Source organism: Salvelinus sp. IW2-2015, linkage group LG11 (assembly GCF_002910315.2).
Source record: "Salvelinus sp. IW2-2015 linkage group LG11, ASM291031v2, whole genome shotgun sequence".
In the NCBI taxonomy this organism is placed as follows: Eukaryota; Metazoa; Chordata; class Actinopteri; order Salmoniformes; family Salmonidae; genus Salvelinus; species Salvelinus sp. IW2-2015.
In genome coordinates this window covers 11,526,171-11,552,537 of record NC_036851.1, presented here as the reverse complement: position 1 = coordinate 11,552,537, position 26,367 = coordinate 11,526,171, and the positions used below count along the sequence as shown (strand labels likewise).

At 44.2% G+C, this 26,367-nt stretch overlaps 1 protein-coding gene across 1 annotated transcript in view; it reads left to right on the top strand.

Moving 5' to 3' along the window:
- LOC111969806 (forkhead box protein J3) overlaps positions 1-26,367 on the top strand; it is an 80,853-nt gene that overhangs the window by 5,611 nt on the left and 48,875 nt on the right. The window contains exon 2 of the mRNA XM_023996073.2: positions 19,802-20,258. Within this exon, the coding sequence (XP_023851841.1) occupies positions 19,935-20,258 (324 nt within the window). The 5' untranslated portion in view covers positions 19,802-19,934. The remainder of the gene's footprint in view (positions 1-19,801; positions 20,259-26,367) is intronic.

The following is a 26,367-nucleotide window of genomic DNA, read 5'->3' as shown; positions in this document are numbered from 1 at the left end:
AAATCTGTTCAACATTAGCGTTCCACAAATGAAAACCAGCACATTGAAAGGGCTCGACCACCCACCCAATTACCACCTTACTGTTATGGGTTGAAAGATTCCATTCCTCACAAGCTAGATTGGCAGATTTTCTTGTGGTCAGGGACGGAATATCTATACAGTGTGCTGATGGTTTAGGTTAATGCTTCAGGTGTACCCTCACAAGGATTATGCTTGAGTCTGCCTGCTGTCTTTTCAGAGCCCTCTGTGGAAGACCTGCATTTTCCCTGGCTTTTGAGATATTGTGCACCATTGATTGATCCAGCTGTGCTTAACAGTGGTACTACAAACATCTGAATGAAACAAAATTACTTTTCATTTTTTTTTAAATCATTGGAGCCTGTTCACTGGCTTAAGGTATTAATCTTTATCTACCTGCAAGTACTGTATTTCATAAAATTGCTGAATCCAGTATTGAATATTGTGCTATTTCTTTTAATAAGCTTAATAGGATAATGACACCATTGTGGAGAGGTGGGTAGGGTCTCCAAACTGACAAAGCCTTTGTAAGAGGCAGTCTCTCACCTTTCACATACGAGCAGCTCATTTCAAATTCATCTGTGCCCCTGTGCCTACCTCTGTCTCACTGAGAGGCTTTTTCATTTCTCCCCCTGTTGAAGCGATTATTCAAATGGCAGTCCGTGAGACTCAGTAACACGACGGCTGGTGGTAGCTGAGCCCCAGGCCCGGCAGGCTGAAATATACCAGTCCCCTGCTGCCTAGGGATCGGACAGACAGAACTCAGGAGGGAGGCTATCCATTCAGACCAGCCCAAGCAGTCAGTGTCAAGATATTAGCAATCATCATCCTATTATATATATATATATATATATATTATATTATAGGCTGGGCTATTCTTTTGATCGACTGGTGACTGACCGCAGTAGTGCAAGTGTAGAGGGCAGTATGTCTTCAATCCAATTGCAATATTGTGGTGCATTGTCCTTATTGATTGATCATATCTTTGTTCATAACCAGGGATTTTTTTGCCATTAATCCTTGGGCGGGCTGCCAAACAGTGGGAAAGAAATGCTTTCAGTATTAACTTAAACGACTGAAACCACAAAGTATGTAGAAAAGATAATGGACCTATATATTTTTTTATAATATAATCTTTGAGAACTAACAATCACCAATATAAAAGCAAGACGGGGAGAAATGAAAATTGCCCAAAAACATTGTTTTGAGCAAATAACTCAGCATTAGCCATGCAAAATGCCTAGAATTTCACCGAACTAGCTTTAAAACTGCAAAATGGAAAAATTTGTAGAATTGCAAGAAATTCTTTAACTGCAAAAATGTCTATTGGTGTCATGGAGAAATTATGGGTAACGAATGGTCTATGATTGTATTTTATCTGTCATGTTTGCCTAAAAAATACCTTCTACGTGAAAGAAAGACTTTGTCCTGGCTCTGTGTTACAAGACTTTCTGCTGGGTATTGGGTGTGCACATACATGCTCCTGTTCGTTGTTGTGATGGCAGGCAACTATTGCAGGCGCCTTCTCTGAAGCAGCTCAGGCCTAAGTGACTCTGAAGGGTTCGTTTGAAATCTCTCCTATGTTCTGCTCTAATCCAGTATGTAGTTTGTGCTCCTGGTTGCAGTGTTGGTGAGATGGGACTAGCTCAGTCTTCATTAGCAATGCTGTGCATCACCAGAATGCAGATGAGCTATGAAGCCATTCATCTCCTGGAAATGCGTCCCTGATTCCAATTTGAATCTTATTTGTAGTTGTGTGAGCCCCACTTCTCCATGTTAAAGAAATATCTTTATATGAGAGATCAGAGGGGGATAATTGCTCTTAAGTGAACCTCATTTAGTGCTGGCCAGAGCAATTACAGTAACTGCAGTTCCAGGCATTTACGGGGGCCAGCAGCAGCTGTCATTGAACACTCTGAAGCTGTGATATCAAATGGTGAATAGATTGACATTGGCAAAGCATTATGTGGAAATGGAATGTTCAAGGATGGATTTTAATTAGTTTTGCAGGTTTTATGCAGCTGTTTTGCATCTAAGGAAAGTCATAATTAAAAATAACAATTAGAAACGCATTATTTTTTGTAATGATTAAAAAATAAATTATTCTCAAGGTGCTGTAAGGTGAAAGAAAGCCAGCACTTCTTTTCCTCAGGCGAAACCCCCAGGGCTTGTGGGAGATGTTTTATCATTAATGTTATTCAGGAGCCAAATTTTTTGTTTTGCTCAGCTGGGTGCTTTAATCTATTTTTGCTGTAAATTAATGAATTTTTAAAAAGCTGTTCGCTGGATGTGGGAATGCAGCATTGGTTCAGCGTTTTCAAACAACCCCCCCCCTAACCTCCTCATGGGATGGAGAGAGCAAGTTTACTGAAGAACTTCGCTTGAATACATTTTTTTATTCATCTAGCAATACACTGCCTAACTCCGTCTCCCTCTCTCCAATATGCAAGGCTGAAACTGTGTCTGTGGAGTGTACTTGCGCTGTAAAATTTGGGCAGAAACTAGTTGTGGACACTGATCAGTGAAATAAATGTTTTAATTATTCTGCTTGCCCAGAATTATCGAAAACAAGTATACACATTTTAACTCAATCTCTCAATGTGTCCATGTTGCCATCCGCTAGCTTAGATAAGGGCCTTGTTTTGTGTACTGGTGCCATGTTTTTGGACCAACCTTCCCCATGTTGACTATTGAAGCCGCTACAGAGGAACCAGCTACCCACACTGTGGCCTGGTGGGTTCGCGCTCGAGAACGTGTGGGTGAGAGAGGGCAGAGGGAATCATGAATTAATCTCTTGCCACGTGGGGCTGTTGTGGTTCTCAGAATAGGCTGCACGTGGCAGCTGTAAGAAGGCCTAACCGCCACAAGAATTTTTTGCCCAGTGAAATTGACTACAGTGAAGGTTTGACCATAAATAAGTGTAGATCAGAACATCCATAGTAGGACCTTGCCATGTGAGACTAACTAATGCGTAATGAGTAAGACAGACTGCTAATACCTTGACAGGATTTCATTAGTTCATCATATTGTACCCGGTGTCCTTGAGTTGTCATCGCCTATCGCAGGACTTGAAAAATATATATATATTTTTTTTTTCTTCCTATGCTCAGTAGAAGCAATTGATATGCCTATACGATTCACACTCTTAAGAGACTTGTGAGCTGTGTGCTGGCAACGGCTTTTGCTAAGCTTACACAGCTTAAGTAATGAGAATGGAGCTCTCCTCCTGCTATTTAGTATCCATTTTAATTACAGTGGCTAGCTTATTCGCTCTTAGCCAATGCAAATTTCACCTCCAAGTTAAATGGCTTAACTTGCTAAAGATGACCTTTTTGAGAGAGGAATCTTCATCCCAAAACAAAGTTGTCGCCAAGTCCTTTTGCTGGAAGCATTGATAACACTGGAATAATACGATGGCCTGTGTGTGTGTTTATACTGCCAGCCTCTCTGTTCAGTGAGGAAAAGCAGGGTCGGTTTAATGAAGCCTTTGCTCTTAATCCTGTTTGTTAGTAAAGTCAGGCTTAATGTGTTAGTAGTATGTGGAGACGCTACTCACTGTGACGGTCACTGTCCCAAGTCTGCTGGGGTTGAACCAGTTAGGCGACCATTCACCCAGCCTCGTCTCTATGGCTTCAGTAACTGTTCATTCTTCTCCCCCTCATCTCTCTCTCGCAATGCTAATGCAGACCAGACAAATTATCTCCACCTAATTTCTGAGATTTTATCTAGACTTGTGATGTGGTGCAATGCACATGATCTTTAGGGATGATGGCCAAGTTTAGCAGATGGATTATTTGGTGGGTGGGGGGGGGGGGCTGCTGTGTTAAGTTAGATGTCTCAACCTTATGATTTTTAAATGGTCTTTACCCTGTGGCTCAATGTGTTCTGCCTGCTCAGCAGAACGTCTTAAGTCTCCCCCCACTATATTGTGTGTTTCTGAAACTCAAATAAATTACTCTTCACGTAGTTCATGTGCACACAGGTTTCATTTGTGATTCAGAAAATCCCAGAATGAAGCCAAGGGATCTCTGTGGAGTTAAAGGAAACGTCGGTCTGTGGAGCCATAACCGACACAATGAGTGATTTACTCTCTTCCCCCTCTCCCCTCTCTCTCTCTCTGCTAACCCATACCACTACATTCACTCGCTGCTCCTCACTTAGCAAACAACACGTCTGTGGAGATTTCTGAAGAATGCATCTTGTTACTCAGATGAGTCATACTTCCTCTGGCCTGTGTGCTTCTCCGTCAGAGTGGATGAATGAGCGGGTGTGCGGTGGGGGGAGGGGAGTGGCAGGATGGCTGCGGTGCCCTGCCACTGTGCCAGTGGCCTATAATGTAATAAGGAAGTGTCAAGGCCACGACACACTTCATGCAAATGGCGTCGGAGCGTTGTACACGGTCCTTTCCAACGTTTTTATTATTATTTTTTTTAAATGAGCCACACGAGTAAGTAGAACTGCACGTGTAGTGTATAGGGCCCGTTTCAGTGTGGCGGTGAAGGAGCTTGAGGCGAGGCAGATCCATGGTGCAACAGAATGGCTGTCCCCAGGTGACGGACAGTGGGTCAGCCAGGGTGAGTCATCCCCTGGTAAACTGACGGCCTGGAAGCCCAGCCGCTGACCCCGGCAGGGCTATGTTCCACTGGGCCTGGGAGGCATGCAGGCCCCGGGGCTGGAGAGGATGGAGCATGCTGCACCTGGTCATGTCTGAAGCAATTGCTGCCTCTATCTCTGGAGGAATTTGGTGTTGTGTTAGTCTTTTGTCCAGTGCAGGAATTAAGATTCCTTCATCAAAGCGTGCACTTTGTTACGTCTTGTGCAATAGGGCTACACACACACACACACACACACATCTGCCAACCTTGACGTCTAGGAAGAATATATATATTTTTATTATAGGGAAATTCTTAGGCTACTGTTTACTTTGCACAATGCACAGACTCCATTGATTTGAAGTAGTCGTTGATTTGAAGTAGTCGTTGATTTGAAGTAGTCGTTGTTATGTAGGCTATGTCAATTGTATTAAATGTATAGTTAAATCAAATGGCCTTCACATTAGTGTTGATAACGGTTAGTGTTTGACTGCCATTAGGCCTCACTCGGCTTAGTCCTGTCTTCCCTATACCTGCACTATTTGATCAATGCCAGGATCAATAACTCAGACTGAGTGACCTACTTATGTCTTCTAAGAGTGCCAGAGATACTTATATTTGCAGGAGAATACGGTGGTTAAATATGTCAATTAAAATGTAGTTAAACCCATTTTAGGATTTAAGCACCCAAAGGCTGTGTCAGCATGGTAGTCACCTCAGAGAATTCCATTCGTTATCGCAGAGCCACAGAGGCATTCTGCAAACATTTCAGATGTAATATCTCATTAGCAACAAATGATTGAATTTTATATTGGCTCTCCCTCCCTCAAGCCAATTCCAAAAATGTCAGAATCTAACTAATTAGCCTTGTCAAAGTCCGTAATGATATACTTTCTGTTTGATGTATCCAATTTATCCATGTTGTCACTCAGACGTATGATTCAATCGATATCAAAGGCTTTTAGTTAGTGTAGTGGCACTGGGCATGAAGGGGAAAACCCCTATAGTACCTAGGCCATCTTGGTCTACCCCCATACGTGTGCATAGACTGTATTCATTGCGGGGGAGAACCGATAGTTTCATAACGCACTATTATTTTGGAACTATTATAGATATGACTCAAAGTATCGATTTTGTAAAAAAACGATGTATATATTTTTGCTTCAGTAGGTAGCATTAGCTAGCGCTAGTTGACTGTACATGCATCCTATTTGCGAGTAGGTTAAGTTATTTGAATTCCATTTAGTTCTGTTTTTTTTCCCTCCCTGTGAGCTCAAGAAGCACACTGTGCAGTTTCTCTAGAGCGATCCGATCAAGCCCGAACTGTGAAATGTAGTAAGGAGTTAGTTTCCAACAGGCCTATATTCTACGTAATTGCCACGTTTTCTGCATTAAACTACAATGGCCATAATCCATTGCACACCTAGTTGTCCAGTCTGTTTCTTTTACACATGCTACGTTAGGTTCGAGTGGGACAGACACAGAGAATAGCCCTTTGAATGCGCGATTGAGAAGAATAGAGAGCGTTTGCTTCGTGAGCTACCTCTACCTGAAAATACATGATCTAAGTGATAGTTGGTATTCAGCAGTCATAAAAGTATGTCTTAATTACTTTGATGAACTACTACAATTTAGATTTTGTCAGACAGCATAGGCAGCAGCTCTATAGAGATGCAATGATGACTTGGAATGAAAGTCATCAAATAAAAGTGTAACATACACAACTGAAATGTTTTAATGGCAATGAATGATTAAGCGATGAGCAGTAACTACCATTGATCGGCCTTTTATTCATGGTTTTATTCTGTTACATTCAACCCACGATGCAGGTGGATTTCATGTAAAAAATAAATAAAAAATAAATTATATTTGAAATAGAAAACTGGATTATTTTGTTATCGAACTGACCTCAAAGCACTAATCACTCAGAACTACCTGCACCAAAACTCGGGTATTTTTCATCCTATAGCTTATCAATCTTTTTAAAATAGTGAGCACACATGTTTTCGGCACATTTCCCTGACTGAAACTTTTCTCATGCTTTCTCTCGTATCTCTACAGCAGGTATATATCTATATTTTAGTGAGCCTTATGTTTGCAACATCAACTCGCAATAAAATTGCAGTATTGAATCGCAATACGTATAGAATGAGGACAATTGTAATGCATATCGTATCGGCACCTAAATCTCATGGTAATATCGTATCGTGAGGTCCTTGGCAATTCCCATCCTTTATAGACCGAAGAACCGATTCTACATGAATTATGTTTAAAAGGGACGGGGACCATACAGCTTGGTGATCACTGAAAATAAAGCAGGGGGAAGATCAATGCTTATGAGAGCGGTCTGATATGAGCTGGCTTTAATTGGAAAACGGTGCTGTTTTCCTATGAGGACAGCATCTCAAACTAATCTCTAATTGCAGTTTTCGGCGTGTTGCCTCATTGAAGCAGAAACAAGCTGTGCTGTTGAATGCAGCGTCTTGGCTGCTCTTTCCCTTGTACAAGGCTTTGCTGCTTTGAAATGTCAGTTTGACACGATCGGCCCCGCTCAGTTCGACCCCCCCTGGAACCACCCCCCCCTGGCATGGCCGCTCCAGGGGGTATGTTCACAATTTTTTATTGGGTTTCCTCTAATACTGTGATGCCTTCCCTTCTGGTTTCTCTCCCCCCATTAAGATGCAGGAGGCAGAGAACGTGTGTGTTCGGTAGGGGGGTGAGGGAGAGACGGTGTGCGCTTTGGGACTTGAATTACTTAATGGGCGCTGTAGAAACCGAGCACACAAGTTCTGTAGCTTACAGAACGTCTAGCTGCAGAGTGTCAAAGTTAATGTTCTGACAAAAGTGATCATGATTGAGGATGAAGAAATTAGTAGTGCCTCTTTGGCTAATACTGATTTACTACTGGGTGGAGCGGTTCAAGACTCATAATCCCCATAGTGCTCTCGTCACATTATCCCTCCTCAGAAATTACTGGCTTTGAAACCCCCTTGCCTGCCTCATTCTTGTTCTTTGACTTTCATGTTGTCTTATAAACTTCACATTTTAAATGTTCATAGCAAGCAGGCTTTATTTATTTGGTTAGCGTTAGCCTATTCGTTTTCTACTCTTGTAGTTTTGCAGCCCTACTTACCATGCTAACTTGGTGCCCAAGGCAAGAAGTTGCAAATGCACTTTTCAGAACCTACGGTGTAATGCTACTTTTTTATTAATTTCAAAACTCATGGATAATTGAACTTTAATCCCCCAAAAACGTGATACATGCTACTGTAGTGCTAACAAATGTTTAGAAATTCACACAGTCATGAGAGCCAGGAATTGTAATCCGTTGATGGAGTCTACATGCAGAATACATTCAGTATGATTGTGTGTGTGGCTATTCGATAAGTGTTTGGGTCTGTAAGTGGCATGATCTTGGAACTGTCAATATGTTGAAGCTCCTGGTGGACAGGCCCTGTGGGTCAGCAGTCTGCTCTGCTGCACCACAGCTCCTCTGAACCAGTGAGTCATGTTGCATACCACATGACTCACTACTTTCGCCAAGTGAGTCATCTCTAACAAAAGCGCCTCATATGGAGGAGGCTGAGGGGGAACCAGGAACGTCTTTCGGAGAAATCAATTTTTTTTAGGTCTTTAATTATAAAATTGCTGTAAAAAGTAATATGATAAATATCCTCATGCTGTCCGCTATCGGCTTCTCCGAATCTGTCTAGTTATTAGCCTAGTTTGTGAGCGTACGCGTGTGTTCTGTTTTCTGATAACCATGAATTGGTGAGGATTGTATAGCATAGTGGTGTTCAATGCAGTTTGGTTGTCATTGTCCTATCCATTGCAAAAATTCTCTCATATTTCCAGCGATCTTGGCAGAGAACTTAAAGCAGCATAGTGTTGCGCATTTCATCTGTTTTTGAATCGTAAAAAAAAGAAATGATTCAAGCGCTTGCTATCTGACAGACATGTCCTCCATGGCTGTTTCATAAAAGCAATAGTCCCACCCCAGAATTTGACTTGAACTCCAAGGCATTCTACTCTCTGGCTTTCCTTGTGTTTTAATAATCCCGCTATATCAATTGAAGTCTGTTAGTCAATTTTGCTGCAGAATTCATAGTGAATCTTTGCTGTGGCTCTTCAGTGTGTTACAGTATAAATCCTTTCTCGCTCACTGTTAAACAGAAGCCGAAGACCCGGGAGAGCAATAGGGAGTTTTATTAACCTATACAGCTGTTTGTCCTTGGCCAACACATGCTTTCTCATGCTTAGGCTATAATAAAACCATAATGACAGGCATAGAGGCTGAGACGCACAAATAAGAAGTGATCGTTGTCTTGGGCATGTGATCTCTGAGGCAATGGAGACTGATTTGGTTTGGAGCTCTCGTATTGCGGCGGTCTCTCGCCCTCTCAGCTGAACAGTTCTGATTGATGAAGCGCACGCAGTGTCTCCTGCAGGATATAGGGTTGACATTGTTTCCGTGGATTTTCTGCATATGGCTGTTACTCTTTGTGAATATTATGTATTGTACAATGGCGGTGTGTACCCCCTTAGACGTATTAGTAATCCTATTTCTATGGTGTTGTGTGCATGGCCCCTTTAAGGGGAGCCTGTGTCTGCTGGCTGGCTGTTTCTGGGGCCCCTAAGTGAAGGTGTCTCTGTCAGATGAGTGACGCTCGGCAGAGGCAGCAACTGGGACTTCTGTTTCATCTCCTCTCGTACAGCTCTGGAGCAGACATGCAAATCCGCTTTTAATGAGCGCAGCCTGTGGTGTGTGTGTGTGTGTGTGTGTGTGTGTGTGTGTAGGGGGATAGGGATATGCTCAGGAATTTTAAAGTGGGGTAAAAGGAAGGTAAGGTGAGCAACCGACAGCAGCGTGCCAGAGCAGAATGGGGGGAAAAAGGCTTTGTAATCTGTGAGGGAGGTTGAGGGGTATGTCAGTAGATGTGATAGGAAGTCTCCTCTCTCGACTCAAACATTCATTAGCCCCATCTGATATCTGACGTGGCTCCCTCTCTTTGGTGCTAAAACACTCGGGTGAAGCTGCAAAGGTTTTTTTTGTAATTACATTTTCAACCAGCATCAACAATAATGCACATTGCTTCACGCGGAGAATTACTGTGAGGGCTTTTAAAGTTTTTGATTCGTCTGGATGTTTAGAATCCCCAAACACTCCATTTGTCTGTTCTTAACAACCCCCCCCCCCGTATGTGTCTGCAGTACATTCAGGTTTTCCAAGCCATTACAGTAATGGCAGGGCCACTGAACAAGATTTTAAGACCAACAGTTTTTACTCTTGCTGTGGACTTTGCCAACTTTGCTACAAAGCGTGCAGGGTACTTTACCTGATCTTTGGAAAGTGATAATCCATCAGGGGTGCATGTCATGTGACGTCTGGATGTTCGGTCATGACATGTAGCTCTCTGGAGCCGTGATACAGATGAGCTTTGTGCTGTCTGTAAACGTCCTGGATCAATGTACGATTTATCGCCTTCAGCCATTGTCATATAATGTTAATACACTGAGGAATTAAGACTCCGTTTTTTGATGAGCTTTTGCAAATCGATTGGCGGTTAACAACCTCATCAGCTGCCACTGACTTGATCGGAATTTCCCTGGAGGTCCTTATAGCCCTGCGAAATGGCTGTGCTAACTAGGCGGTTTCTATAAAATACTAGACCAATTTGTACAATATCCACAGTAGTGCACTAGACAACCCAGAGACGTATCTCTCTATAAATATTGTAATCAAATATTGGATAAATGATATATGATGACAACATCCTCAGCGTGGTCCACTGCTTTGTGCATCTCCAGATGTTTCTAACCACACATCTACAAACGGCCTTGACGCAGTTGTTTCATGGGAGGAGCAGAGGGCGTTCCACACCAGTCTGTCCCACGAATACAGTGCAGTTCGCTAGTGACCAGATTCAGGAATTGTCAAGCAACTCCCATGCCTTCCTCCCCACATAAAGTGCGAGTTCCATAGCAGAAGCATGCTTCTCCTCACTGCCTGCATGGGCTTTTGCCTTCTCTCTGACAACACCAGTTTCCGATTACCGCCTGGCTATGGCTGTGTTCTAACACTGGAGGGAGTTCCTCTGTCTGTCTTGACAGCCAGGCTACCGTAGCATTGAGTCATGTCACTGGACACAACACTGTGGTGCTGTTCTCCTGAAGCTGCTGCCATGTGGGAGTGGTGGCTTTGTTCTGTTGCCTTGCAGCTTCAATGTAAGTAAACAAGTTCAGCAAGCCAGGTCTGGGCGGGAGACTTGGTCGTCTGCAACACTGTATTGTTCCGTTTTATTATTATTATATATTTCTTCTTCATAATTTCCAACTGTGTGGACTGGTCAGCAAGCGGAGTGATCTCTCGGATCAGATCTGTGATCAGCGTCATGTGTCGGCAGTGGCTCTGCCAGGCAGTATGAGTTCAGTCCCCATGGTGATTTCACAGTCTGATACTGCTGCACAGCGGCTGTTCGGACAGTGTGTCTGAAATCTCCATCGCTTCATTTGAACATCGTGCACTTGGCTTTGGGGGATGATTTTTGCGTACTTTGAGCTTTTTAAAATCTAAATCGTGTACCTGGTCTCACGATAAATCCTCTGGGTTAGTGATGCCCTATTGTGCTGTTTGATGAGCAATGCCATGTTGATTCCCTTTTTGCCTGGAGGTATTTGAACAGCAAAGGCCTAGAACAACAATGACTCGTACAGTTACCTTCTCTCCTCTCCTCCTCCACACCCAGGTAAACAGTGTGGTCTCTAAGAAACCAGACGCGTTGACGCAACCTGGAACAGGGTGTGTGGGAGGGATGATGTTGACAGGTGGCGATGCTGAATGCCTGTATCTCCGACTCTCAGTCACTCACATGGCCTAAAGCTTCCTGGAAGCTGCTTTCTGAAGTTGCTCGGTCTCAGCCAGGGAGAGGGCAGGAAGCCGTGCTACTCCAGCTAGTCTTGTTAAAGACTCCATCCGCCCAAGTCCTACTGTTCTCTCTGCTACCGCACGGCAAGTTGTACGGATCCACCGAGTCTGGAACCAAGCCATCCGACTGCTAAATAGTTAGTCGATCTGCATTAACCCTTTTTGCACTAACTATTTTGACTCCTCACACATGCTGCTGTTAATGTTTATCTAAACTGTTGCCTAGTCACTTTGTCCCTGCCTTTTTAATGTTCATATCTTCCTCAATTACCTCATACCCCTGCACATCGGGCTCCCGAGTGGAGCAGCGGTCGAAGGAACTGCATCTCAGTGCAAGAGGCGTCACTATAGTACCTGGTTTGAATCCAGGCTGTATTACATCCGGCCATGATTGGGAGTCCCATAGGGCGGTGCACAATTGGCCAAGCATCGTCAGGGTTTGGCCGAGGTAGGCCGTCGTTGTAAATAAGAATTTGTTCTTCACTGACTTGCCTGGTTAAATAAACAATAAAAACATGGACTCGGTACTGGTACCTGTGTGTGTATAAGTCATTGTGTATTTATTCCTTGTTAATATTTTTTGATTTCTTTTTCCCTTTCTCTGCGTTGTTGGGAAGGGCCCATAAGCTTCCATTTCACAGTTAGTCTACACCTGTTGTTTACGAAGCATTTGACAAATAAAATTTGATTTGGAAGGCTTCCAGAGAATGCATGAGGAGTTTCTAACCAGGTTTGACCATGGCTGAGTCCTGGTGACTGACTCGTGGTATCCCTGGTCCATTCCACAGCTGATTGTGGTTTCTCCACTCTGTCAACTCATTTTACTAGGGCTAACGGAACACACAGCAGCAGTCTCACTCTCGAATGGAATGGGATCGCTCTCCAGAAAGAATGTAGAGCTCTGTAATGGATGATTTGTTTCTCCTGGCAGTGAATATGGGCCACCGATGGACTGTCTGTGCTGGCTGTGACCCAGTGATTGGGGGGGGGGGTCACTCACAGTTCTAGTGATGGCATGCTGTCCGCACATCCGCAGAACGCTCCGACGTCACATCAAGCAGCCCTCTGCAAAGATGGCCTCCTCAGCCTGCCTGCCCTGCGCCAAATGGCTACGCTGTCTGAGCAGAAGCTAAGCTGACGCTCCAACAAAAGATGAAACTATTGACCTGTGACTTAATCCTCTAATCTCCGCTGTTATTGTGCAACCACAAATGCAGAGGCATTATCGTTCCAGGGAAAGGGCACGGTTTTATGACGGGTGGCCCAGCCAGCCCCTTTGCAATGTGCCATGAATGCCCATCATGCTCTTATTGTGCGTGGTCACTCTAGCATAAGCTTTATCTTAGTCAATTACTGGCTGGAAGGCTGCAGTCTGTTCCATACTATTTTTGTTGCGTGTTTGTGTTTATCTGTTTGTGGGCTGTGCTGCATGCGTTTTTCCACTGGCTACTGGGCGGCGTTATCTCATGCCGGGTAGAGGGTACAGTGAGGCTTTTTTGATCATTTTTTTAAAGAGGGAGGGGTTGGAGCCGGCGGTGCCTGGATGGAGGTGCAGTAAAACGCTGAAATGGAACTGAGTCAAAGAGCAGCTCTTCAACAGCATCCAGTTCCGTCAGGCAGTAAACTCTTTTAATAAGCTGTTCATTATTTCTGAGAGAGTGGATATTGATTAAAAAGCAAAGCGGTTTTAATTAAAACTCAAATGTTACTGCCATCCCAGGTGAAGACAATTTTTAGGCTTACGTGAGGAGAACCTCTAATGACTGAACCAAAGCGTCTTATTCTCCCAATTAGAATGGCGTTGGGCATATTTAGTGCTACAAAAATAAATACGACTAGTGTGGTAACTGTATGTTGCGCTAGTATCACTCTCCGCCTTTGCACAACCTAGTGTGCTGCCTAGCCTGAACCCTCTCTCCATTTTGAAATTCAGGAAATTATTCCTGTGATGTGATTTCTGAGCATGCTCTGCCCGCCCAGGTAATTCCTTCGACTCACGCTTGGGCGACTTCAGCTTGTTCACGTTATTTAACACATTTCAGTTGCCGCGAGGAAGATCGCTTGTGCACCGTTATTTGGGAAGGTGGTGATATGGGATTTACAAATGCACAACGTAGTGCTGGAACTCCATGTCAAGACGAAGCGGCTTATTCCGGCCGAGTCCATGCGCTTTAATTGCAGGAGAACTTCCTGATTAATAATGTGAGTTTGCTGTATCTCTACTGATGTGACACTGGAGCCAATCATATCTGGTCCAGAGGCAGTGCCAGCGCCTCCCTCCTTACCCCAGAGCCTGGAATTTAATTGAGGCCTATAGGATGGGATCTGGGGAATGCTGATGAGGGGAAAGGCTCTCAAGAATGCTACAAACAGTCATCCTGCCAGTCCCTTAAGTGGTCTATTTGGGATTCAGCAGCAGCCCCTCTCTGTCCTGTCTCTCTCTCTGTCCTCTCTGTCTCCCGCGCCGGCTGCCAGGCTGGCGTGGAGTCAAGCTCCCCAGGGGAGAGTGTTAATGCAGGCCCTCAGGCCCGGGGACCAGGGTAATTGGGTTTGCATGGTCGGTGTCAGGGCACCCCCACCGCTCCCTACACAAAGGCCACCTCCCAGCCAAGCTGTTAGGGACAGAAACACAAACCCCTCCTGATCACTGGTGTAATTCATTGGAAAGGCTTATTGAATTACTGGAATGCTGTATGTGGAGTTTTTGTGAGGACCTGCTGCAGATTGCACAATGAGCTTGAGGGCCTTGTGTTTGCCTGCCTGCGTGCGCAGCTCTCTCCAAGCCCAGGCTCAGAACACTACCGTGAATAACGGCAGACTGCTAATTTCTAATATCCCCAAACGGCGTAATTACTGCAGCTTCCATTCAGAATCCTTTTCTCTTGTTTTCAAGTGCCCAGGGGGTCGCGTTAGCATTCATAAGTCTGCTGTTTCAAAACACAGACCGTCCAGAAATCTGCGTTTTTAAACCCCATTTCAACTGCGTTTTTATATTAAGTTATTATTTTTTTGCTTCAATAGTGATCAGGGGCCTACAGCTATAGTTTACATTCTCAGACATTACATTAGTGCAACGCATTTTTGCTAAAACAGTGCATGGCCATCCGATGTCTGTTTTATCATAGAGCGAATGCAGCCTGCTACATTTTCCTGATGTTTTGCTTGAAGTTTCTCGCATTTTACTGGAGAAAAGTAGGCTACACGAGGATAAATACCAGAGAAAAGTAGCTCCACATCAGTCAGAGCGCTGTCTGCTGATAGAATGCCAGTTCCTGAATTCTCATTCAAGTGGAGAAGTGCAACTGAAGCTTAAAATTAGTCTGATTCCGAGCAGAGATTACAATAAACCATTTAACATCTGTGTTTACAATACCCAGCAAGGTATTTCTTACGCCTGAAAAATCACAATCGCCCTTAACGCGGCCCCTGGTGTCTGTTTGACCAGGTCTTGATGTGGGGGCGGGGTCACAGAGTCGGTTGTCTGTGCTGTAACCTCATGACAGCCTGGAGGCTGGAGCTGCATGGCTGGGCCTCATCCAACTCCGACTGTATTGGCTGGGCTGGTGTCAGCTGCCTGCTACGGCTTATGTTGACAGGCATGCATAACCATGCGGCCTATTATGCTCTGGTTGGTTTGATGCTGAGTGCTTCGAGCACCCCAACTAGTATGTTTTTGCTCCGTGCAACAAGAGCCAAGTTGTTCACGTTAACGTGGCCTGAAAAGGGCAAGTGGACAAAGACGAGTCTCTTCCGCCTGGATATGTGCAGTGTTTTAAAGCTTTTGTCCGGAATTGAAATGATCACCTCACCTCTGTTTTGGTAAAAAGCTGAGGGGTGGGAGAAAAGTAACCACTCTCAAATGCATACAGCGCTATGGCTGAGAAGACTGGCCGTCCATGATATTAACGTTTTAACCGTGTTTTAAGGTTGGTGTTTGTTTACATTTTCTTTGTTCACAAACATTGGAGTAAAATTTGCTTGGTCATGAGGCATTTACAAGTTATATTCTTTTAAGAATCAATGGGTACATATAAATCCAAACGTTTCAGCAACTAAGGCTTTAAACTGCCTCACACAGCATGGTGGCAATCTCCACTGATTGGTAATAGTTATGGAGTATGGTGTTAAGTCACTGGCGAGGTGGGAGCAGGTGAACTGAGAGAACCCACTTCCCCTACAGTATACCATAGACTGCTTCACATAACCACCAAACCCAACCAATTTAATAGACCGGTTCCCAACACCGAAACAGAACTCCAAATGCAGTCAGCAGCTATCTGCAAACACAGGCCCTGTGTCTGAGCCCAGCTTGGCTGCGGGCTACAATAAACTGAACAATGTGCTCAGCAGTTTGAGCAGTGAAGTGATAATTGACACATCCTAAAAAATGCAAGTAAGGATTGGGTTATTAATGCTCCCTCTCTTCCTGGCGCTGGTTTCAACGGCACCATTAAGCCTTTAATTGAGAAGGAAGATTGAAATTAAAAGTCGTTGCCTTGGCACTGCCATTACCTACTTGAATTTATTTTATTTTAATGAAGATGAAACCCCCTTGGGGGTGTTCACACGACACGATTACAAACGTGAGCATTCCAATCACAATGGCCAGCCGTGTTCTTCCAAATATAACTCTTCCAATAAGCCCTTGGCCTCCAGGACTGGAAAAAGTGAGGCATCTCCCTTTTGAGTGACAGACAGGTGAGCGTGGTTCCCGCCCCCCCCCCCCTGCATATCATTAAGAAAACGAGGGCTTTTCAAGCAGTGGAATAAGGCTGTTGATATGGAAGGTATGGCCTGAGTTTCGGTCGAAAGTGAAGATGTTACAAAAAACTTGTTACCAGGTTACATCACTGTTGTGAGTTGTGTGCCAGATCTTCAGGCGTGGCAGAGGGGTACTCGCGGAGCCATTCCCGTCTCTTTCGCCAAGTTACATTACACTTTTCTTCATTTAACAGACGCTCTTATCCAGCGCGACTTACAGGCGCAATTAGGGTTAAGTGCCTTGCTCAAGGGCACATCAACAGATGTTTCACCTAGTCTGCTTTTCTCCGGTTACTGGCTCAGTGCTGTTAACCGCTAGGCTACCTGCCATCTCTCCCACTACAGGAAGATATCTCTTGTCACCGCAAGCTTTTCTCTTTCTCGTCTTAGTTTCTCTGTACTCTCTCTCGCCAACATGCTCAGGGGCAGCATTTAATCACCGGTGGTGTAAATATTTACTGTTGAGTTTTTGACTACCGGTGACTGTGTTGGCTCTTAAGGAGATGTGCAGCACTATCATGGCCATGGGTCTCATGGTCTTGTGTAGCCAGGCAGACATATGCTGTGCTGAGGTGTTAAGTGTGACAGATGCATGGCGGGAGTAAATGGAGGGGATTCATTGCAGATAAGTGCATTAGAAGGAACACTGGTCTGGTACCTATCAAGAGTTTTACGTCGAAGTGTGACTGAGAATGTGGAGTCTGGATATCCCTTTCTCCGGGATAGAGAATGATTCAGGGTTATGGATATCTACAGGTTTCTATAGCTAGGTAAAGAGAACGTGGTAAGCGTAAGGTTCTAGGAAATGTAGCCTATATGGAACTATAAGCAGGTACTGAAACTAATGCTTGCCAAGTGTAAGGCTATGCAGCAGACAGTGGGAAGGGGTGAGTTTCAAACCCTATTTTTTTTTTTTCTGCTCCATCTCAAGACCGTGAAGGTGTCATCTACTGTGACGTTATGGCGAGGACAGCAGGCTCCATTAGTCACCCTGTTGCCTCAGAGGATGACGCCCACTGACAAAAGGGTTTGGCACTACGCAATGGCTGCACTGTGTTTGAGCCACATCGGACTTATTGACAGTGAGGCATGACTGAATCACTGTCGGTGCTCTGTGTAATAAAAAGGTAGGGAACTTGTTGGATTAAGATATTTCCATACCAAATCTGCCATTAATCTGAGGGGGATAAAACCCTTCAAGCGCCACTGAATAGAAATGAATTTGACGAGGCGTTTATTCCTCTGTTGTAAAACGCGCCCCAGAGCACCACACTCAAAACAAATTACAGTTGAGGAAAAACCCTGGTTTGTGAAAGCGACAGTGACAGACTCAGCCGGATCAAAGCGGTTCCATTGTGTGGAGTGGTAATCTCTTCCCTGGGTCTCCTAAGTGTCGGTGCCTGAACTCTCTGACCTCTGGATGGTCCTGCCCTTGGCTGCCTCTCACAGAGCCTTGGCCTGATGAAGGCAGAGGGGCTGCTGCCGCTCTTCATCATTCCTGCCACAGCCAGGGTTTGCCAATTTAAGACAATCGGCCCTGCAGATTCTGAAACATCTGGATCATTAGCATAGGGTCAAATGGCGTTCGTTCGGCGTCTGGCTGCATCCTAGCCCTGCTTCATCATCCTATTGTAAGGATGCAGTGGATCACTGCCACTGAGCCACAGGTTAGAACCAGCTACAGACACACAGTGAGAGACCATGCAGGGGAAAGTCTGCTAGTTGTATTTCAGGGTACTGTGGCTTGTGTTTCAATGTAATTGGTTGTAGAACAATTTAGAGATTCGTATTTTCAATGGTACATAAAGATAATGAGAATAGTGTGTTAATTTGATCTAGGAGAGGGTTGGTCGCCCTGCTATCTCTTTTAAAGTGGAAAATGACTCATTAGCGGGACGTGACCCACCTTTCTCATTTCAATTAGCTCCAGAGCCACTGTGGCATTTGGTAGTTTCAGGTAATAACGCAGCAGTGAGCTATAAGTGCTGCTACTACGTCTCATCTCACAGATCAGGGTCTTAGTTACCACTAGGCTGAGGCTCCAGTCAGTGACTTGCTGCAGCGTATTGCCTTGTCTCTGTGAAGGGCATTCCTGCTGCCCCTCAAACCCTCCGAGGTCTGGGAGTATTTATTACAGCAGGGTGGGCGTGTGAGCAACACACACACACACACACACACACACACACACACACACACAGAGTGGAGATTCCTCTCTTTCTCCTGTGGGGCTTTCTCCCCCACCATAGTGCAGTGTCAGTCCTTTACAGGGGGCTTGTTTTGCATGGCTGCCTGCCTTCACCTATCTATGCCTGTAACTTTAGGCCCCTCTCTTCTGCTGCTATTTTAAGCCAGAGAGGGCATCGAGCCCAGCGAGAGAGGGGCTGTTTGTGTGCAAATCAAGGCGGATACAAAGGGCCGAGCATAGGCTAGGACGGTTGGCATGATGACACAGGGCTGGTTGTTTACGGCAGAGGCTCCGCCTGGGGGAGGAGGGTTTACTAGCCTGCAGTCAGAATTCCTCCTGAGCCATTCCCCCATTTGGCTGGCAGTTGTGAAAACAATTCTCCCTCTAGCATTTAACTCTGAGTCAGCTCTATGGGCAGCAGGGAGAGTGAATGTGCTAACTTGCAGGGGTGGTGGGATATGTATTTTATTTTAACAGGTAATTTGACTGAACACATTCTCATTTACAGCAACGACCTGGGGAATAGTTACAGGGGAGAGGGATGAATGAGCCAATTTTAAACTAGGGATGATTAGGTGACCATGATGGTATGAAGGCCAGATTGGGAATTTAGCCAGGACACCGGGGTTAACACCCCTACTCTTACGATAAGTGCCATTGGATCTTTAGCGACCACAGAGAGTCAGGACACCCGTTTAACGTCCCATCCGAAAGATGGCACCCTACACAGGGCAATGTCCCCAATTCATTCCCCTGGGGCTTTGGTTTCTTTTTTTTTTTTTTTTTTTTGTAAAGACCAGAGGAAATGGCGCCTCCTACTGGCCCTCCAACTCTACTTCCAGCAGCATCTGGTTTCCCATCCAGGGACTGACAAGGACCAACCCTGCTTAGCTTCAGAAGCAAGCCAGTGGGATGCTGCTGGCTCCTGAACTTCCTGTGTGCTGTCCTGGGATCGGGATTATGGAGTGTGTGTGTCAGACAGCCTTGTGTGGTATTGTGAACCATCTCTGTAACAAAATATGTGGCACAGCGTTGACTACCAGTATGTGGATTTAAGGCCAGGCTGAGTCAATCAAACCTACCTGTTTTTCTAGTATCCTCTAAAACGGGAAGCATCCATATGTTTTGAAAGTACCTAAAACCAGTCAGACGTTTACCTTTTTACTACAGGGAATATGATACTAATTTAATACAGTATGTCTAGCTAGCTGCCAGACATTTTGTGTCATTTTTTTTTTATGCTCACCAACCTCATTGTTGAAGTGTAATTTCAAAATGTGTGTAGTTGGACTAAACCCTGCCTGTCTTATCTTCTTCCAGGCCTCACTGAGAGACCGCTAGACAGCTGAGCTGGGGGAGCCTTGCCCTCAGCCTCCACTCACCTCACCTGGCCTGCTTTCCACCCATCAACACCCCCCCGCCCCCCCCCAGCCTAGCCCAGCCTGTCGTCGCTATGACGTCGGAGCTGGAGAGTAGTCTGACCTCCATGGATTGGCTGCCTCAGCTGACCATGCGGGCTGCCATCCAGAAGGCGGATGCCCAGGGGGGCCACGGGGGGCAGGGCATGGGCAAGAAGAACGCCATGCTGGACCCCAACACCACGCTGGACCAGGAGGAAGTCCAGCAGCACAAAGACGGCAAGCCGCCCTACAGCTACGCCAGCCTCATCACCTTCGCCATCAACAGCTCGCCAAAGAAGAAGATGACCCTGAGCGAGATCTACCAGTGGATCTGTGACAACTTCCCCTACTACAGGGAGGCAGGCAGCGGCTGGAAGGTACGTACTGTAAGAGGACAGACAGACAAGCTGGAGTAGAACGGATGTCAATTCCCAGCTGATGACATCACCCGGTGTGTGGTTTTGGAATGCTATCGAGTTAGTTTTGTAGACATCGAGTTGGTCGTAAAAGCTCAACGTCATTCATAACAAGCACCACACTGTAATTTCCCTAAAGCTCAAAGCGTGCTGTACATCTTTTGAATAAAAAAATATAAAAATAGGAGCAGCCCTGCGAGAACTGTGAAGAGTAAAATTCTGGATTAATATTCAGAGATGTCCCTATCTGAGCAAACAAAGACTAAATAACTCATTCATGGGTGGTATTATTCATTGCAGATGCCTTGATAGGGAGAAGGCCGTTGTGTAGGAGAGAGCCAGTGCTGTGTCATCATCTCAAGGAGCACATGATATACACAGATGAAGCTATGCTGATTGCCTTTTAAAGAGCCCAGATGGAAAGTGATACAAGAATGAGTTTTCCAATCAGTAGACATTTATAGGAAGTAGGATGTGCGGCACTGGTTTATTGCAGTCAGACATGATGTATGCAGCCCATTTCCTGTGTGCGTCTATGTGGGGAGGGGATAAAGTATCCAGCATTAAATGGGTTGATTTGGCTTCGGTTGATATGCAATGTCTTAGATTTTAGGTTGAGATTTTAGTGCGATCCCCATTAGCCGACGCCAGTGGCGACAGCTAGTCTTCCTGTGGTCCGGCGCAAAAAACAAATGTATTAGACAAAAATACTTTACTACATTTGTCTTAACTAGGTTTTTTTAAGGTCATTTTGCTGTTTGCTTGTGTCATTTGAGATTAATATGATCGTAGGGGGGAGGGTTCGAAGGTGACGAATGGAATTGTTTTAAGATGGTCATACTATGGATCATTTAGATTTTTTATTCTGAATTTTAGGGCCCCTTTATTTATAACAATTATTTGATAAAATATTGAATTTGACATTTACTCGTATAGCCCAGAGAAACACATTGAATAACATGTTCATAAATGGCAAACAATGTATCATAAGAAACAAGGTTTTGAGGTGTTTGCCCTATATCTAGGAGATATAAGAAAGCTCAGGAAATATATATGGGATGCTCTGGATCGACAATGTGTTCCAGTTCTCCCCAAATATCCAGCCACTTCGCACAGCCATTGAAGAGGAGTGGGACAAGATTCCACAGGCCACAGTCAACAGGTTAACTCTATGTATAGGAGATGTGTCGTGCTGCACGAGGCAAATGGTGGTCACACCAGATACTGTCTTTCTGATCCATACCCTACCTATTTTTTTTTTTTTTATGTATCTGTGACCAAGACTCCTCTGTACTCCCAGTCATGAGAAATCCATAGATTAGGGCCTAATTTATTTATTTCAATTGACTCATTTCCCTTTATGAACTAACTCAGTAAATTCTTTGAAATTGTTGCATAATTATATATATTTTTTAATGAAATTGTTTCATATAGATTTGTTTAGGTGAAATAATGAATATTTAGGCTACCTCCAACTTCCATTATGTTCATATTCAGATAGCCATTTCCAACTAGGCCTACTATCCCCTCCTATACCTTAGCTGACAACATTGATATTGTGGCAGATTGTAACCAATGCCAGCCATAATTAGCTATATAGGCTTTAAAGCCTTGGCTACAGGTTAAACAATTTACAGCTTTGATTTCCCCACCATCATAACAGTCAAGGGGGTAAATAACAGTGGTTTCCTTTGAAAGTGGGAAAATGGGATCTTTCCAAAAATGCCAGATGTATTACTGTACTCCTAATATTCAACAAGTAGCATTTGTTCTTCCCATAGGAAAAAAGCAACCACAACTCTCATTTGCGGACTGCGGCAACACCGATGAGTGACTAACAGCACACATGGGAAAATAGAGCTTCTGATGTGATCAAAGCAAAAATAGCCTACATGAAAGTACGAGAGAGCGTAAACATTGTTTCTAGTTGAGGTTAGTTGCAAGTCAAGTGTCCTGGCTTCGCATCAGTTTAAAAGATTGACAAGTGACTGAAGTGACCACCTGGGAGCTGTGAGGGAGAGCCGGGCAGATCAGCTCAATCAGACCACACGACTGAAAGATACCAATGCATTGCATGAGATATTGTACATGTTTAGGATTTGACCAAACAGATGAAATAGAGCTTTATGTCAAATTAAATGTCCGTTAGGCTCACGTGGAATTCTCGTCTCGTCACATTTGTCAACTAAAATTTGTAAAAGTTATTGTTTCTTTTTCGGGGCATCTCATTATTGTTAGTTTTAGTTAGGAAAAATAGGTATTTGACGAGTTTGTCAGTTATTGGCGACGAAACTAACACTCAGTCAATCTCTCCTCTACTTTGAGCCAAGAGAGACTGACATGCTTACTGTTGACATTGCAGAGGTTACTAAGGGATTGTGGGCTGGGTGGTAGCCTAGAGGTTAAGAGGTTGGGCCAGTAACCAAAAGGTTGCTGGTTTGAGTCCCGAGCTGACTAGGTTAAAATCTGCCTGTGCCCTTGAAGCACTTAATCCTAATTGCTCTGGATAAGTGCGTCTGCTAAATGACAAACAAAACAAATTGTTAGCCTACACAGTTTGAACATATGTAAAAAGTACTGTATGGTGGTGAAATGTATTTAGGTTGACTATTGAGGCTGTGATGTGAATAATGTGGTGTCACTATGCATGTGTTGCAATCTGTTCATTCATGATTTACATTTTCAAAGACAATGTCTTTTTAGATGATGGTGAAACATGGAAATCACAGGAGCAACAGCGTTTAATTCAATTAGCTGATAGTCCTGGGAATGCAACCTACTATGATATGTATGCACCTAATATAACTTCTTTTCGAACGCTTTTAAAACACGGAAGCCAAACGTGGAAACTATGGATACGACTTCCTCCGTGCTCAAGCATTATCATAATTCATATGCGCGTCACTAGAAATCCCTACATTAGCACATTTCTGTTAGCCGAAAACATCCTGACAAAATACAACATATTACTGGGCCTTATGTGCCTGAACCTTGTAAACTGCTAAGAAAAAAAACCTGTAACTGATATTAATGGTTGCCCAATCAGGCAGTCTAGATGCAGTTCTTTTGAAATGAATACCGGGATGCATTCTTAAACACCAGGCATCTGAGCAGTTATTCAAATTGCATAGGCTATTCACTGCCGTGTCCAGCATAGACTTTTCTACTCACTTGAAAACAATAACATTCTTCATTACATTGTAACGCATGGTATATTTTCCAGCTGCGTACCCCTGGACTGGTAAGGAGCGCACTCAGCGCAGCCTCTGGAGGCACATAATGTAGCTACCTATGATTTCGTTATCTAATGTTTTATTTCGCTGTGTAAGTTGACTGGATATATTCACTGCGGTATTAAGCCTAACATTGAGCTTATATGAATTATGGTCTAATCTGTATACACTTCTACTTAGGCTGGAGGTTACATTTCGAGCCTGCCTTTGTTCTGTTTCACAATTACGCACCTGGCCTCTCCGCTGCCACGGCTATTCCTGGGGTCCCACGAAAAGCCAGACTACAAAAGCTTGTTGGACACTTGTTTCAAATTTAGTTTTTTGCCTAATAGCCTATTGGAGGAGAGATTTGTGCTTGTTTACTGAATGTAAAATGGGCTACAGCGTTGAGGACAAAGTGCATTGGTGTGATCACTTTTGGCCGGCTATGATAACACTGTTACATAGCCTAGATGACTACAGTGAAAGACCCAGAGGAGTTGACAACTGTTAGAAAAATGGAAATCACGTGCAATCCACTTGGGCAATGACATGCTGTAAAGTTTAGCCCAGCCTAAATAGCATTTTTATGTTGAATTGCTACATTAAAAAAAATGTTTTAATACAAGTTACTATAAATATTAGTTTTCCTTAGGCCTACATGTACATTGAAGTATTATTTTCAGTTGTCACTGTGATGAACACGCACTGAATGGTCTGAACCAGTATCTGTGTGCTAAATGTTATGAATGGTCTTGTTACCACCTTTTTAATCGGCAACATGTAATAGGATGTGTTGATCAGTCGACCGGTGCAGGACTGTAGAACGATAAACTTTCTTGTGGATGCTGACCAACGTTTTCTAGTCCTGTAGCCTATAGTTTATCATCGTTGTTTTTATAGTTATTGGCTTGATGGCCCTTAAAACCTCTTAAGGATCAGACCCTTTTTTCAATTTTCGCCTAAAAATGACATAGATTTGACTAACTGCCTGTATCTCAGGACCTGAAGCAAGGATATGTAAACTCAGCAAAAAAAGAAACGTCCTCTCACTGTCAACGGTGTTTATTTTCAGCAAACTTAACATGTGTAAATATTTGTATGAACATAAGATTCAACAACTGAGATATAAACTGAACAAGTTCCATAGACATGTGACTAACAGAAATGGAATAATGTGTCTCTGATTTTGACCCCCTCTCTGTTCAAAAGTAAGTCTCAATCTGGTGTGCCACCAGCTGCATTAAGTACTGCAGTGCATCTCCTCCTCAAGCACTGCACCAGATTTACCAGTTCTTGCTGTGAGATGTTACCCCACTCTTCCACCAAGGCACCTGCGAGTTCCCGGACATTTCTGGGGGGAATGGCCCTAGCCCTCACCCTCTGATCCAACAGTTCCCAGACGTGCTCAATGGGATTGAGATCCGGGCTCTTCGCTGGCCATGGCAGAACACAGACATTCTTGCAGGAAATCACGCACAGAAAGGGTTGTATGGCTGGTGGCATTGTTATGCTGGAGGGTCATGTCAGGATGAGCTTGCAGGAAGGGTTCCACATGAGGGAGGAGGATGTCTTCCCTGTACACCACAGCGTTGATTGCCTGCAATGACAACAAGCTGAGTCCGACCATCACCCCTGGTGAGACAAAACCTGCTACTCGTCAGTGAAGAGCACTTTTTGCCAGTCCTGTCTGGTCCAACAACGGTGGCGATAGGTGACGTTGTTGCCGGTAATGTCTGGTGAGGACCTGCCTTACAAGCCCTCAGTCCAGCCTCTCTCACGCCGTTGCGGACATGCTGAGTACTGATGAGGGATTGTGCGTTCCTGGTGTAACTCGGGCTGTTGCCATCCTGTACCTGTCCCGCAGGTGTGATGTTTGGATGTACCAATCCTGTGCAAGTGTTAAACGTGGTCTGCAACTGCGAGGACGATCAGCTGTCCGTCCCGTCTCCCTGTAGCGCTGTCTTAGGCGTCTCACAGTGCGGACATTGCAATTTATTGCCCTGACCACATCTGCATGCCTCCTTGCAGCATGCCTAAGGCACGTTCACGCAGATGAGCAGGGACCCTGGGCATCTTTCTTTTGGTGTTTTTCCAGAGTCAGTAGAAAGGCCTCTTTAGTGTCCTAAGTTTTCTTAACTGTGACATTAATTGCCTAATGTCTGTAAGCTGTTAGTGTCTTATTGCCCGTTCCACAGGTGCATGTTCATTAATTATGGTTAATTGAACAAGCATGGGAAACAGTGTTTAAACCCTTTACAATGAAGACCTGTGAAGTTATCTGGAAGGCAGGGTCCTGAAAGGGACGTTTTCTTTTTTTGCAGAGTTTATATTCTTGATACCATTTGTAAGGAAACACTGAAGTTTGTGGAAATGTGAAATTAATGTAGGATAATATAACACATTAGATCTGGTAAAAGATAATACAAACAAAAATACATGCGTTTTCAATTGTTTTGTGTTTCATCTTTGAAATGCAAGCGAAAGGCCATTATATCACTTAGGAGTCTAGGTGTGATTTAGGCCACTAGATGCCAGCAGTGTATGTACAAAGTTTTAGACTGAGCCAATGAACCATTGCATTACTGTTCAAAATGTTGTATCAACTCAGCCCAAACGTGCCGACTTGGTCAATTGATACATTTTCAAGTACATAACTAAAGAGAACATATAGAAATGATATGGTAATAACAAAAAATATGTTTTACACACTCCACAGAATGTCATAAATGATGGCTTCCCTACAGAAAAGGCACTAACCTTCACACATCTAGATGGGAGCAGACACAGCAGGGGTTCAAACTGTAGAACCCAGTGCCTACGTTTTGAATATAAAAATGTATTTTATCAAACAAAAC